Source organism: Rattus norvegicus, chromosome 13 (genome assembly GCF_021556685.1).
Source record: "Rattus norvegicus strain SHRSP/BbbUtx chromosome 13, alternate assembly SHRSP_T2T, whole genome shotgun sequence".
NCBI classification, from domain to species: Eukaryota; Metazoa; Chordata; class Mammalia; order Rodentia; family Muridae; genus Rattus; species Rattus norvegicus.
The window spans coordinates 98929509-98945444 of record NC_141546.1 but is presented as its reverse complement, the minus strand read 5'-3'; the positions used below and the strand labels follow the sequence as shown (position 1 = coordinate 98945444).

The 15936-nt window shown below is 47.0% G+C and overlaps 1 protein-coding gene across 3 annotated transcripts in view; it reads left to right on the top strand.

Moving 5' to 3' along the window:
- Positions 1-15936, top strand: part of Mtarc1 (mitochondrial amidoxime reducing component 1) — a 39882-nt gene that overhangs the window by 10315 nt on the left and 13631 nt on the right. For 2 of the 3 annotated variants that reach the window (XM_087581739.1, XM_087581738.1), the window contains exons 5-6: positions 3914-3975; positions 4127-4198. In XM_087581739.1, coding sequence (XP_087437865.1) covers positions 3914-3975; positions 4127-4198 — 134 coding nt within the window. Of the gene's footprint in view, positions 1-3913; positions 3976-4126; positions 4199-11463; positions 12534-15936 lie in introns of those variants that run through there. The other variant, NM_001100811.1, reaches the window with a different exon arrangement.

Here is a 15936-nt window from a genome sequence, read left to right as displayed (position 1 = left end):
TCCTCTGCCTCTCTAAAACTTTTCTCCTGCCCATCCTTCCTTCTCATCCAATGACAGGCCTCGTTCTACCCTGTACCTGCCTTCACCTGCATAACGACATCAACCTACACCCTAATACTTCCAGGGCCACCTTCGTCTGGCTCTTAGGTGTCCCACATTGTGCCTCAACGAAGAGATCTAGGATGCTGGTTTCTAGTGTCCCATGTGGCCCTAGCACCTGACTTACCTTTGTGATGACCTTTGGGTGTTGACTTTGACTCTGCCTGATCTGTCATGAAGGCAGATGCTGGTTACAACAGAGCTGCATGTGAGGCTCATGAAGAAATGTGGGACAGTGCCAGGGATGGCTTCAATGAGATGTCCTCTGTGGACTCGGGCATTTGAATAGCTGGTCCCCAGTTGGTGTCACTGTTTGTGCAGTTTGGGACCTATGACTTAGTGACATTCCAGTTAGCCCTGTCTGCTTGTACTTGTGGTTCAAGACGTGAGATCTCAGGGCTCTGTTCCCACTGCTATGGTTTTGCTCTGCCAGCCCAGACTCTAACTTCTGGCATAGCCCACATCAATGGTTTCTCTTTTAGGTTGCTAGGTTGCAGTGTTTTATCACAGCAATAGAGATAGAAAAGTAGCCGATACAGGAATGAACGTGAAACAACTCACAACCACACAATGAATCTGATGTGTTTCTGGCAGTACCTGTCCACAGTGTATCACGTGACTTCACCACAGCCTCAGTTCTGAACACAGACATGTGCACTTTGAGCGGACCGTCGTCATGCCACACGACACAAGCAGATTTGAAACTTTTGTTTGTTATGAATTGGGGTGGATTTTATTGCGCATAACAGAGTTTCTGCACAGCGTCGTGGTTTCATAACTGAAAAAGAAGGTAATGTCTTTCTACCTCCGCTTCAGCACAGAGCCAGTAAGAATTTCTTTGGGTTTCTATTTTGTCACACAAACACATTCATGGCATTAGCGTACAGACTTCACTTTAGTCTTTGGCAAATGCCCTGAAGAATTGTTTTAAAGACAGTTTTTACGACTTATCAACGAATGTTTGGAAATCGTACCTATTTTGTATAACTGGATGCTTGGGGAGTCACATAAAGATTTCTCAGGCAAAAAAGGGGTTGTGAATGGAAAATACAAGGACCCTGGCATTGGGGGCCCAGTGAGTGAGGCTGGTATGGGTACCCAGCGGTGGAGTCAGCCTGCAAATAGGAGTTTACTTCTGGCCATACCTTTTGTATGCGTATAGAAAGGGAAAAGCAGAGGAGAGTAGACAGAGGCCCTGACCTCTGCCAAGTGATTGAATTCTAACCCCATATATTGGGGAAGCTAATTCTGCTTCTGTCAAATCTTCCTCTTTCATGGCTTTGCCTGTCACTCAATTGACCCTGACTTTGTCATGAAGATCACTTTCAAACACGGGTGCTTTCTTCCACAAACTCACTTTACCTTCATTGTTTGGAATGAAAGATGTGTGCTAAGGGCATGTGTATTCGAGTCCGAGGTATTAAATGTGCGTGTGTGCTAAGGCTGAGCTACACCACAACAAGAAACAGGTTTTTCCAGTGAACAACAGTCTCGAGGTTGACAGTGTGATCAAACATCTTGCAACAACATTCCTCTGATGACGGCAGAGTGTCTGCACAGTGGGTGAACTGCATGTATCCTTATACAATGACTTTGCATTGCTTCTGTTCCTTTGTGACAATGGGCCGTATGTCCAGGCTTGTGTCAATCATTGATCAGCTTGACAAAAGGCAACATCTTCTGTGCCTGCCGGCTGTGCCTCTAGAAAGCCATCACTCTCTTTCTCTTCCCCCCCCCTCTCTCCCTCCCCCTCCCCCCTCCAATTCTCAACTGTCTGCACCAATCCTGCAGTGCTCCACCTGTCACTTCTGAGATACATATAGCACAGGACTGTGGGCTGCCCCGTGCTGTTTGTATTTTGATGCTAATTACGCTTCCCCAAGAGGGGCTGCTCTGATGAGAAGTGAATCTTGTACTCAGGCTACCCGGACCTTCTTCCCAGTTTAACTTGTAAAATAAAGGCTAGAGCTGGTGATTGGGCAGCAGAAGGGAAGGTGGAACTGAAAAGTTGGGAGGAGAGAGAGAAAAGGGAAGGGGACAATGGAGGAGGAAGTGGAGGAGGGGGAAGGGGAGGGGGAGGAGGGGGAGGAAGGAAAATGGAGCAGAAACACGTGGCCTGGAGAAACTGTATGTTATAAGGGATCTTATAGCTGGGGAATAGAGTAGTTTAGTGGTAGATCTGCCCAATCTAGGCACGCAGCTTGTGTTCATGTTAATTGGGTTGTGTTTTCTTTGCACGGGCTTATTTGGTTGGAGAATTTACCACAACACAGGACTCCCTCTGAAGGGCTCAGTTCTGCTGATAAAGAAGATGCATGCTCCCAGGCTGCCCTCAGGCTCCTCTCTTACCCAGAGCCCCTTTCACTTTCCAGCATCTGCCTGGGGCACAACACTCTTTCACTGAACTTGGCACCGGAAGTTTGCTCCTGGCTCCTCCCTCTGCTCTGCCCCTCCCAGACCCAGTCGGGCGCGCTTGCCTTGTGATTCTCAGTTCTTGGCCACTTGCTAGGTCAGAGTTTGACACATCATCACATCTGGACCACAAAATGTTCCCTCTCAAACCCTAGAGAGGCAAGGGACAAGTTCCCAGGAGCCCTGCGGGAGCTCTTAGGATGTGACTGTCTTCCTTCTCTCAAAATGTCCATAGTAAGTCTGTGAGTGGGCTGAGCTCATGAGACTTAGCACTCACCATGACACCCCTCACACCCATTTACATACCCATACAATAGTAATAAATGAATGAGTTTTAATTCATCCTCATATTATTAATTCATAAATAATAATAATAATAAAAATAAAGAAGTCCATACCCTGTTTCCAGCTCTCAAGTTATGTCATAGTTCATTTTCCTAGCCTGTACTTTGGATAAGAGCACTATAAACTGTACATTGGCCTGCGGTGATATGCAGCCGTAGGCCAGAGTCGGCTCTGTCCAGACCTTTCTGCACTGAGCCCTTCCTGTTTGGAGACATTGCCTCCAGCCAGTGTGCCCTGACGTAGCCTCCCTTGGATTCTTCTGGCCTGGTGTGAAGTCAGTAGTAACAGCTTTCTCCTCCTTCTTCCCTTTGCTGCTTAGGGAAGCAGGGCACTTTCTAGATGGTGGGATTTTTACCTTAATTTTCTTTTTTTATAACTTTTTTTTTTTTTAAAGAGAAGAGTCATACTATATAAAACTGACTGGCCTGGAACTTGCTATATAGACCAGGATGGTCTCAGACTTAAAGAGATCCACCTCTTGCTGCTTCCTGATTGCTGGGGTCAGAGGCATGTACCACCATAACTGACAATCTTCTTTTAAATAAAAAGATTTATTTTTAATTACGTATGTGGTGGTGGGGGCATATGCATGTGAGTGCAGGTGCCTCTGGAGGCCAGAAGAGAGCCTCTGATTCCCTAGATCTGGCATTATGGTGGTTGTGAAGTGGTTGACGTGGGTCCTGGGAACTGAATGCTGGTCTTCTGCAATAGACTTTTTGTTTGCTTGCTTTAAACAGGGTTTCCCTGTGTAATAGCCCTGGCTGTGCTGAAACAAACTTGTTATGTATCAAGACTGGTTTAGAAGTTCTGATCCTGCTCAGAACTAGGGATCCAACCTAGGGTGTTGTGTGTGGATAAGCTTTCAAAGAGGAGATGGACAGACAATGCTTAGGAAGACAGGGAACTAACAGGTGTGTGGTGTCCGCTGGTCCCCTCCGGACTGAAGTGAAGCCCAGTACCGCTGAAGCAATGACATCATTAGGTATGACTCCCCACAAGTTCCTGCGCAGATGAGTACCCCCAAAGAGCTCCTGGGAATTTGTCCTTTACTTTCTAGGATTCTTGGAACGAGGTTCTCATTGGAGACGTGGAACTGAAACGGGTGATGCCTTGCACCCGGTAAGGCTTTTTCCTGTCCTGGGGGTGGAGGCGGGGCGGGGTGGAGGCGGGGCCTGGGCGGGGCCATGGGCATGGGCGTGACCAAAGGCACGGGGCGTGGCCAGGGCCTCTCTGCTTTGTCCCCCTTACAATACTTTGTGTGTGTGTCCAGGTGCCTTTTAACAACGGTGGATCCGGACACTGGCATCATGGACAAAAAGGAGCCTCTGGAAACACTGAAGAGGTAGAACCAGGCGCGTGGGGTCTCATCTGGGGGTCTGGGTGTCGGAGGAGCCATGTTTAATAATATTCACCATGTTTATTATTATTTATAAAGGGGAACAGTGGAAACAGCACACACACGCAGAATGGGAGCTTTGGGGAGTCCTGGCCATTAGGTAGTTGGTATGAATGGAAAAAAGACATTACGTCCAAGGTTCCATACTGCCTACAATTTGCTGTTCCCATTGGAGATCTTGGACGGTATCTCCAGAGAATAGTGGGGGTTGGGGCGGGATGGGGCTCCCATAAGGCACTGTGGGAAATGTCACTATGTAAGGTAAAATACCCCATGAGGAGCAGGCTTTGGGACAGCAATAGTGAGCCACTACAGCCCTTACTTTTGTCTGTCTAACATCAGAACAGTGGAGAATCCAGTCTTTTTATTTTCCATGGAGGAGATACAGCAAAGAGAAACCCAGGCCGAGCAATGGAAAGAGACCAACCATTGCAATGCTGTTTCTGTCAGCAAGTCTTTAGGCCAGGGCCTCCATCTGTTCTGCTTTTACGTTCTAGGGATTGAATCTAGAACCTTGTGAATGCTTGGTAAGCTGTTCTACCACTGAGCTCTGTCCCCGACCATCTTTTCTCCTCCTCCTCCACCTCTCCTTCTCCTCTCCCTCCTTCTTTCTCTTCCTCCTCTTCTTCATTTTCTTCTTTTTTCCTTTTTCCTCTTCCTTTCCTCTTCTTCCTCTTCATTTTCTTCCCCCTCCTCCTCTTCCTCTTCTTCCTCTTCTCCTCTTCTTCCTTCCCCCCTCCCCCTCCCCTCCTTCCCCCTCCCCTCCTTCCCCCTCCCCTCCTTCCCCCTCCCCTCCTTCCCCCTCCCTTCCTTCCCCCTCCCCTCCTCCCCCGTCCTCCTCATCTTCCTCCTCCTCATCTTCCTCCTCCTCATCTTCCTCCTCCTCCTCCTCCTCATCTTCCTCCTCCTCCTCTTCCTCCTCCTCCTCCTCCTCCTCCTCCTCCTCCTCCTCCTCCTCCTCCTCTTCTTCTTCTTCTTCTTCTTCTTCTTCTTCTTCTTCTTCTTCTTCTTCTTCTTCTTCTTCTTCTTCTTCTATGTATGGGTGTTTACACGCATCTGTGCAGCTCGTATGTGTATAATCCACACATAGGCCAGAAGCAGGTGTCAGATCCCCTGGAAGTCTAGTTGTAGACAGTTGACAGAGCAGCGGGTGTGCTTAAGCAGCCATTACTTTTGTTTTGAGGCAGGGTTTCCCTAAGACATCCAGGTTGGTTTTGAACTTGGTAAGCCTTCAACTTGTGATTCTCCTGTCTCAGCCTCCCAGGTACCTTGAACTGTATAGGCTTGTATCACTAGACATGCCTCTGATCCTCATAAAATAAGAGATGGGGAAAACTTAGATGAGTCTACGTGTAAGGCAGACAAAAGACCTGGGAGCTGGTTGTCACCTTTGTGTCTCTTAATCTCTCTCTCACACACTGCTGGATACCAGACTTCCTTTCTCTCTGGCTTTGAAAGGCTCACGTGATTGTAGACGCATCTCCTCCTTAAAGGGCTCCAGGTTCTAGGGTTGTTTTCTCTGTACTGTCAGAGTCCCTCCCTTAGGAGGCTATATTTGTAGAAAGAGTAATGGACCCAAAACATAGAGAAGGACAGGAAGGGGGAGTGTGGGGGTAATCACAGGAGCCCTACTCACCTCCTGATCTTATGCAGGTTTCTTACAGCCCAGCCATCGGGCCCTAATTGCTTCTAATACCCAGAGAGACAGTGCTGCTGGCCTAGGTGTCTTCTGTCTCTCCCTGAGACTTAAAGTGCCACAGATATAGTGATTTATACTCTTCCCGGGACAGGTGGTCATAAATCTGGCAGGGAGAGGTCCCACTGCAGGGGTATAAACCATGAGCGGAGGGCACAGCCCTTCAGCGGCCTCTCTGAGTATTGCTGATGGCACTGCTTTGCACTGACTGTGCTGGGCAGGGCTGCTGACCTCTCAGCCACCTGCCTGGCCTTGCCTGCTGACTATACGGTGGGCAGGAGCAAGACAAGGCAGAGGGCAGAGGATTGTCCTCCAGCTAAGGACTAGTTCTGTTAGCTAAGCTCAGGGAGTCTTGTCTGCCTAAGGGACAGTACAATGAATGGATGAAATCACTCTGTTCTTTCTTAAAGGACTGGCTGAAGTGGGACGTCTTTTTTTTTTTTTTTTTTTTTTTCTTGTATAGTGCTAGGATTGGAACCAGGACACTGAGTATAATGGGTGAGCTCTCTGTCACAGAGTTCTGTCTTAGCATGCTTAGTATCCTGAGGTTTGCGGGGTTTTTTGTTTGTTTGTTTGTTTTCTGTAAGGATTTATTTATTTTTATGTGTACGGGCATTACCTGCATTCGTGTATGTGTGTATGTGTGTGTGTGTTTCTGTGTGTGTGCCTATGTGTGTGTATGTGTGTGTGTGTCTGTGTGTGTGTGTGTGTGTATGTGTCTGCGTGTGTGTCTGTGTTTGTGTGTGTGTGCGCACCCCAATGCATGTCTGGTGTTATGGATCCCCTAGAACTGCAGTTACAAACAGTTGTGAGCTTCCTTGGAAGGCTGGGAATTGAACCTGGGTTCTCGGGAAGAGCAGTCAGTGCTCTTAAATGCTGAACCATTTCTCTAGCCCCTGGTACTTGTTTTGTTTATTTGTTTGTTTGGTTTGCTTCGTTTTTGTAACAGAACTTTACGTACCTGAAATAAAGCGACTTGTATGACTTTCAATGGGTGACCGGGTCCTGACCGTAGGAAGAACTTTCTGTTCTTGAGGCTAGCTGCTTTCAGTGGCACCCAGCCCCATTGGTGGCCTAGAGTGGTGACAGTTTCTGTGTGTCAACCCTTTGGCAGCTGCCACAAGATACTTAGCTCAGAACCCAGCCTTGGAGATGGACAGTGAGGCCTCAGTGGGGGTGGGGGGGTGGGGGGGTGGGGGGTGGATCTAAGGCTGCCCATTGCTCAGTGATCTCCACATGGGGACTGGCTGGGGACCTTGCACTGCCGTGAGTACAGAAGGCCGTGCGATTCACACCTGCTCCTCACTAATGCACGGCACTTTGATATATGATGAAATGTTTCTGCTCACATGTAAGGATGGAGAAGTCTGACTGGAGAGAGAGTTGTTTGTTGATGGTTGCTTTCAGTGTTGGGATAAAACCCAGAGGCACAAGCATGCTAGGCTAGTGCTGTGCCCTGGGCTACAGTGTCCAGTCCAGAGGCCTCCACTTAGGGTAAATGCCATGTCTTAGGACCTCCTGCTGATCAGAGTAAGTGCATGTTCTCTATACACTCAAATGAAATGCATAGACATTTTTCTTTGAAATGGAATTTATTGCTCAGTAATGGGGCTATTAGTAGTCTCCGTATTTGGAGATTGAGGCAGAATGATTGGTACAATTTTGAGGCTAACCAGGTCTACAGAGTCAGTCCCAGGTCATTCTGAGCTACAAAGTGAGACACATCTCAAAATCTAATTTGTTAATGATAACAGAAGTTGCATATGTATTTATCCATATCTCTATCTCTATAGATATCAATATCAATAGATTGATACAGGTAGATATAGATACAGATATAGGTGTTAGATATAGATGATAACTAGATCAGACAAGACTTACGGGAAAAGTTTAGTACACACCTCTTGCAATACCCAATCATGTCCACCAGAGGCCGCTTTTGACCTCACTTGGTTTCTCTTGCCTGATAACTTAGTAACTGTCCAAGGCTAAAGGTGCGCGTGTGATTGGTTGCATCTCTGGATTCTTACTGGTCTTGGGGAGGAGGGTTGCTTAGGAATATGTAGATATGAAGAGTAGTTTCATCCTTGCTAGAGGATAAGATAGCTTTGAACTCCCAATCTTCCTTCTGGACTCTAATACCAGACAAGCGTTTAGAGACGGGATTTTGGCCACAAAGGTTTTGCCTCTGAAACTCACCTGTGGATCAAGGGTGTCACACATTCCTATTAAGACTCGTAAAAGGACTTAGAGTATCCTGGTAAGTGCTCGATGCATATGCAAGTACACAAGAGGCACAGGGATTCCCTGAGATAGGTAAGCTCCTCAGTCCAGCAGTAGAGAGCCTGGGAGTAAGATATGCCAAGCCCCATAAATGAATGCTGTCTTCCTCCTACCCCATGCTCAAATGTCTCTTCCATCACAAGGCAACCAAGAGAGAGACAAGTAAGAAGAGATACCTGGATTCATGGATCCAAGGCCACTGCAGGCTATGCCATGAGGAAACACTAAGCAAGCTGAGATAGCCCAGATTAGCAGCTTTATTCATCCATCTGTCCATCCATCCATCTGTCTGTCCATCCATCTTTCTGTCCATCCATTCATCCATCTACCTGTCTATTCATCTATCCATCCATCCATCCATCTATCCATTCTTCATCCATCCATCTATCCATTCTTCCTCCATCCATCTGTTTATCTATCCACTCCTTTCTTGAATGGCTGCAGTGAAAGCTGGCAGACATATTGTTATCCTACAGACTAGGGGAGGGGTTGGGGGCTGCAGAGGAGACAGACTCAGCTCTTTTTCCTCTATTAATTATTATTTTAATGTATTCTTTGACAACCTCACGCATTTATATAATACATTCTGGTGCTATAGCTCAGGGGCTTGAATGCTAGCCTAGCACGCTGAAGGATCCCCATCTGATATCCAGCACCTCCTAAGCTGGGCAGTGTCACACAGACCTGTTATTCTAGTGGGAGAGGATCAGAATTCTAAGTCGTCACAGCTTCATTCAGCCCCTGACCCACCTCGTGAGATCTTACCCCGAATCGACTTGCTCAACAGAAAATTTAGATCTTTGTTGGTTGTGGTAACACAACCAGAAAGAGATGCTTGAAGAGGCAAAAGTAGGAAGGTCAATAGTTCAAGGACAGCCTAGGCTGTACCTTTTGTTCACAGCCATATGACCCAAACATTTGGGATCTTGGTTGAGTCCCTGTTCTCATCAAACATTTATGTTTTGAAGAGTAGGTAGTACCAAGTTTTACAAGGCGTTGTTTTAAAGGTAAAGTAGAACAAAATTAATACTTTCAATAATAATGCTGAGGTCAGCTTAAGTGGGAAAGTAAAAGAAGTTTTCCTGGTGGAGAGGCGCTGGGGACAGGGTCTTACCGTGGCATCCCATGTTGTGTATATGGATTCTTCAAGGTTTCTTGAGTTTTCTGCCTGGCAGAGGGCATATCCCTCCTCCGCCCCCCATCAAGGTCTTGCTCTGTGTCCAGGTTGACCTTGAACTTGATATCCCCCTTCCTTGCATCTCCTGAGTGCTGGGATGACCGCATCTAGCTCGCACTGTCTTTAAGGGTCTCACTTACCAACACTCTTATCCAGTCAACAAGCAGTGAACTAGAACTGAGTGTAAGTGGATAAAGGGAACTGGACACACTTGGATTTCCCCAGGTCATTCTGTCCCGTAGAACAGACAGATGTGTGGGCTGGACCTGTAGGACAAACCATGGAGAGAGCGGAGAGATAAAGAAGCAGGAACTGATGGGGGTGTGGGCTTCATCGATGTTTGAGCAGAACCCTAGAGGGAAAGGTGGGATCCTGCTGCTTGGGGAAGGGGAGGAGGGATAGTTACAGGAGTCAGCAAGCCATGAAAAGCAGAGTGTTGCATGGGTGCAGTCTGTAGCAGGAGAGAAGGGTTTGAGAAAGCTGTCTGGGGTCAGGTACAGTGCTTTGCACACCATGTGGGAGAGCTGCAGTGTCGCCCTTTTTCCTTTTAAGATTTATTTATTTATTTAATGTATATGAGTTCACTGTCATTGTCTTCAGACACACCAGAAGAGGGCATCAGCTCCCATCACAGATGGTTGTGAGCCACCCTGTGATTGCAGGGAATTGAACTCAGGACCTCTGGAGGAGCGGTCAGTGTTCTTAACCACTGAGCCGTCTCTCCAGCCCCTGCAGTGTTATTCTTTATGCACTGGGGAGCCAGACAGGCTTTCCTAGTACAAGAATAATAAGATCAGAATGAAGTTAGGGCAGCATGGGGCTGGAGAGATGGCTCAGTGGTTAAAAGCATGAGCTGCTCTTGCAGAGGACCAGGGTTCAGTTCCCAACACCCATTTGGGGCACCCATAACCGCCTGTAACTCCAGCTTCAGGAGAGCCTTTTCTCTGGCACCCGCAGCCCCTGCACACATGGTCATTTATGCATGTGTAGAGCAATACTCACAGAGTTAAATAAAACCAACTCCTTTCTTAAAAGGGGCACTCGTAGGACAGCGTCCACAATAAGTTGATGTGGGGGAATGAAAAGTGAAGAGAGCTAAGAAGTTAAAGGGCTTGATAGTACAGCTTCTCACGTACATCAGCCATGCCGGCAGCAACACTGGAACAGTGGGAGCAAGAGAAGGGAATAAAACCAAATGATACCCTCCAAGGGCCTCTGCTCTGGGGGTATCATGGACCGGGAAGGGAGAGATGCAGTGGAAGGGGTGAGCTTGGACCAGGTGACACCGCCGTGGAGGAATTGTGAGAGAAAAGGAGAACTGCAGGCATGTCTGGTGAGAACGGTAACTCAAACGAGATCCCATTATACGTACTCAGGCATGTGTATTTGATTCCTTTTTTTTTTTAAATTTTAAATCTTTCTTAAAATTTTTTTCTTTTTTTCTTTTTTTCTTTTTTTTTTTCGGAGCTGGGGACTGAACCCAGGGCCTTGTGCTTGCTAGGCAAGTGCTCTGCCACTGAGCTAAATCCCCAACCCTGTCTTTCTTAAAATTTAAGCTTATGTTTGTTTGATGCCCCTGGGTGTTTTGCCTGCTTCTGTGCCTGTGTGCCATGTGTGTACAGTCCTAGCAGAGCCAGAGGAAGGAATTGGATCACATAGACCGGATGTGACCCAAGTGTTACAAGCAGTTAGGAGCCTCCTGGTACGGATACCGGGAACCCAACCCTAGTCCTCTGGAAGAGCAGCCAGTGCCCTTAACCACCGAGCCATCTCTCCAGCTCCAAGTATCCATTTCTTAACGTTGGAAGAGAGAATGTCCCTGCAGGGAAAAGCTGTGAGGATTTAGCTTTTGCCTATCTTTGGTGATTCCAACTGGCCTGTCACTCTCTGGCCGTCCGCCAGGGGGTGCTGGTCCCTTAGAACTGTTTGGAACCCGGCTCTAGGCACAGCCGGCCTGACTGGGCGGACACCTGCTTCAGCCCTGACAAAGCACAGCCACCTGGGGTCCAAGCTCTTCCGTTCCTTCTGACTCATCAGCGCCCTTTCCGGTTGCAGTTACCGCCTGTGTGAACCTTCGGAGCAAGCGCTGTGTGGAAAGTTACCCACCTTCGGACAATATTTTGCTCTGGAAAATCCAGGGACAATCAAAGTGGGAGACCCTGTGTACCTTCTGAGCTAGTGATGGGAACTGTGCGTTCCGGAACAACAGATGTCTCTTAAAAAAAAAAAAAGTTTTAAAAACTGACACCGCTGGAAATCGTTCTTCAGCCTATTCTTTGGATCTGTGGGTTCCAAGTTTCTCCTCTTTCAGATTTCCTTCTGTTTCAGTGTTTCCTGGGGCCAGCACGGAAAGCAGGGAAATACGGTCTGGCGAATTTAGGCCCCCATTAAGTTTCTTGAAGAATGAAGGGATTATCACATCGCCCTGTTTATAATTATGGAGTAATTTTTCTATTTCGGCATTCACTTGCCAAGACAGCAGATGTCCGTCATCTCCCTAGCCTTCTTTTGGGAAAGAGGAGAAAAAAGGAGGACGACTGTGTAAGCCAGAAGAATGTTCCAGAATGTTTTGCTACCCCTGGACATGGTGCGTACAATGGAAATTAAATACTCTCCCAAGTAAAGCTGGAATGACGGCATTCACTTTTCTCCTCGGGCCCAGGCTTTGGAAAGGGTTTAACGAGCAAATCCCGAAGATACAAATTGTTCCATAGATCCTGGATCAGACTCTGTTGCTTACCAGACAGCATGAAGATTCGACGGATCCGTTAGCCCAAGAAACCTCTGAAGTGTCAGGGTCTAAAGCTAGCTCTCTGGAGCACCCAGACTGCCTCTCAGTTCTGTGAAAAGTAATAAGATCCCACTCTGGAAGCAAAGCCGTTGATGCTCCCCACTAAGGGATTCGAAGTCGTTCCTAGCATGTGGGGACAGACAGTGACACTAGAGAGGGAGACACCTCCTTCTGGGTGTCTAAGATGAGATTTGAGCTTAACCGGGGAAAATGATGGCTCGCCGAATGTGAGCAAAATGAAATGGCCCTGTGAGGATATGGCGCCGCCTAGTGGTGGTGATTGGTAGCTCAGCCCACCTTGAGAAATATTAAAAAAAAAAAAAAAAAAAAAAAAGCAGTGTTGTACTTGCTGTTTAGTTTTAAAATCTGCTTTCAGATTTCCTTCTGTTTCATTGTTTCCTGGGGCGGGCACACAGAACAGAAATACAGTCTTTCGAACTTAGCAGGTCCCCGTTAAGTACTGGGCACATTTCCATCTGAATTCCCCAGGTGCCCCTGTGTTTCTCTGCTTTAGGAAAGTACTTTCTTTTATTATTTTAAATTTTAATTTATTTAAATATATAAATATGTACATTAGTATAGTAAATATTGGTGCGTGTGCGTGCGCGCGCGTGCATGCGCCATGATACACACGTGGAAGTCAGGATAATTTGCAGAAGTCAATTCTTTCCTTCTACCCTGGGATCCACTTCAGGTGGTCGGAGTAGTCACCTTTATCCTCCCTGGCCCTACGCCCATATCCCTACCACCATGTAAAGATGGCGTCCATTTCCCCACGGCTGTCGCTGCAGGTGAACCCCTCATTATCTCGGTACAGAACCTTGTGTGAGGTAGCTAGAGCTAGCGCTGCAGGGCAGCCCCCAAATGGGCGGTGGTACCCAGAACCCTGCTCACTTAACGCTTGCCTTCTTCAGCCCCTTGGATGAAAGGTTCTCCTTGAACACCGAGAACCCAGTGACCTCCAGAAGCTCTGAGCAGTTCTCGAGCTCGCTGTCAGTGAGATTTAAAGGCCATTTACTTGTGTCTATTTTATATTTAACGAGGGGGTTGGTACTAAAGGAAAAGCTGATGTCGTATATACTTTGAATACTGATCACATGCACACTCGAAGTAACATAGGATCGGGTGCATGGGCCATCACAAACCCTCAGAAAGAGCTTGTAACAGCCAGCGACAGACTTGTGAGGTCACGCCCAAATAGCTGCATTTTGTGGATGTTCTGTGCCTGGGGACTTTATGTGGTAATCATGGCGGACAGGTGAACCCCAGGGCTGCAGAACAGGAGGAGAGCTGTAGCATGACTCCAGTGGGCAACCTTAAAGGCTTGCTGTCTTGGCATCCCACAGAAAGTGCTAGAAACTTGCCAGAAGGAAGTAAAATAGCAACTTAGGCACGCAAAAACGGAAAGAAAGCAGGATGGGGTGGAGTGTGGTGGGATGAACCTATAAGCCCGGCCCCTGAAGGACTGAGCCAGGGGACTCATCATGAGTTCAAGACTACATTGGGCTCCATTGTGAGTCGGAGCCCTCTCCTAGTTTTGCTTAGGCTGCTGTGATAAAATACCACGCCCAGAAGCAGCTGAGAGGAAAACACGTGTATTTAGCCCATAATTCAAGGTCTACCATGTGGAAGAGTCAAGGCTGTGGGTATTTGAGGGGCCTGGTTGTATTCACAATCAAGAGCAGAGAGAGAAATGAACGCACATATCCTCACTCACTTGATTGTAGACAGCTCGGTTTCTTGTGGGTTGCACTGCATTTTCCACAGTGGAAGCCTGAGTTTGCAGGGGTGGGGGTTAGGGAGAATGCCATGGAGCAATATGTTTGAGAAGTCCAGCATGCCTCAGTCTTCTTCAAAGACACAGCAGCCCATCTGGAGGCATTTCATTTGGCCCTTGACAAATGCCATTCTGGTATCTAGGGAAGCTTGTGGAACAGCTCAGGAGTTCTGGTCAACAGGAGTGGTGCATTCGTGGGAAGCTGGGAAGAGATAAAGCGATCCCAAAACAAGCCCTCTGCAACTCTGGCTTCATACGACATCCAACTGCAGAGGTTCCCAAGGTGCCCAAGGACGAGGGTTGTCCTCTCTCCTTCTAAGAACTTACTGTAGTTCTTCTTAACTCTGTTCCTCTATATCTATCACCTATCTATCTATCTATCTATCTATCTATCTATCTATCTATCTATCTATCTAGTTGTGTGTGTGTGTGTGTGTGTGTGTGTGTGCATTTGTCAAAACATGGTCTAGCTGCGTGTCCCAGGATCCTCCTGCTTGAGGCTCATCAGTGTTGGTGTGTGAGATGTGCACTGCCACACCCAGCTCAATATTTATTTTTAACTATGCTTATGTTAGTAAGAACATAGATTATTTACAATACTTTCTTAGATATAGTCAGATGAGTTATGACAGCTCTATCTGTCTGTCTATCTTCTATGTATGTATGTATGTATGTATGTATGTATCTATCTATCTATCTATCTATCTATCTATCTATCTATCTATGTATCCTATGTATCTATCTGTCTGTCTGTCTATCTATCTATCTATCTATCTATCTATCTATCTATCTATCTATCTATGTATCCTATGTATCTATCTGTCTGTCTGTCTGTCTATCTATCTATCTATCTATCTATCTATCTATCTATCTATCTATCTATCTATGTATCCTATCTATGTATTTATCTATGTATCTATCTATGTATCTATGTATGTATCTATGTATGTATCTATCTATCTGTCTATCTGTCTGTCTATCTATCTATCTATCTATCTATCTATCTATCTATCTATCCATGTATCTCTCTATGTATCTATTTTTTTGCAGCAGGGTTTCTTGTAGCCCAGATGACTGTGAACTTCTGCCCCTCTTGGTGCCACCTCCTGGGTTCTGGGATAATAGGCGTGCACTGCCACATCCAGTTGTATGCGGTGCTGAGGATCAAGCCCAGGGAGTCAGGCATGCTAGGCAAGCTCTACCAACCACACTCAGTTCACCAGCCCCGCATTATGACAATGTTGTAAATTACTTAATTTCAAACAAAAGGAGAAAAGTCTCTCAGTACAGCCAAGTTCTTGGAATCCATCTAATAATAAAATGTGCCTGCTGTACCCTCTGATCACCGTTTGCTCTGACTACACACTCTTAAGAAGCGAGGCCACGGCTTTGACTACAACCCACACACAGCTCCAGCCAGGCCAGTAGAACCATCAGCTTCCACACTGTGTCCCAGCTCAGAGACAGGAATTACCCTTGTTCACAGCATTAGTCTTCTTGGACAGCCTGGAGGTCCTGTTTCCCATCCACCTTCTCCCGGGGCCATTTTGGATGGGGGGGTCAATTTGGCTGTTGACCAATCTAAAGTGTTCACCATTGGTGGTCCTCAGTTGTGCAACTTTCCTCACAGAGCGTTCTACACGGGGACTCAAAGCCTCCCATTCCTTTCCTTCGTCCTCCTCTCTTTAGCTCTCTGTGCGTCCCTGAGCTGGATCTTCAATAGTCCAAGCCCCATTGAGCCTAATGGGTTCCGGGTCAGGCCCACCTTCTCTCACCCTCTTTAGGATTTTCCTGAGAGTCCTGTATATAAAGTATTGTCATAATTATCCCTGATTAATATTTTTGCACCTAATAAAGTCTCAGGGCCTGGGCTGGGGAGGCTCATCCTCCCAGATGGCTTCTCCAGCAATTAAAGTGACTTGTTAGTTGGAGGCCGGGGATGGCTGGGGGCAGCTGGAGA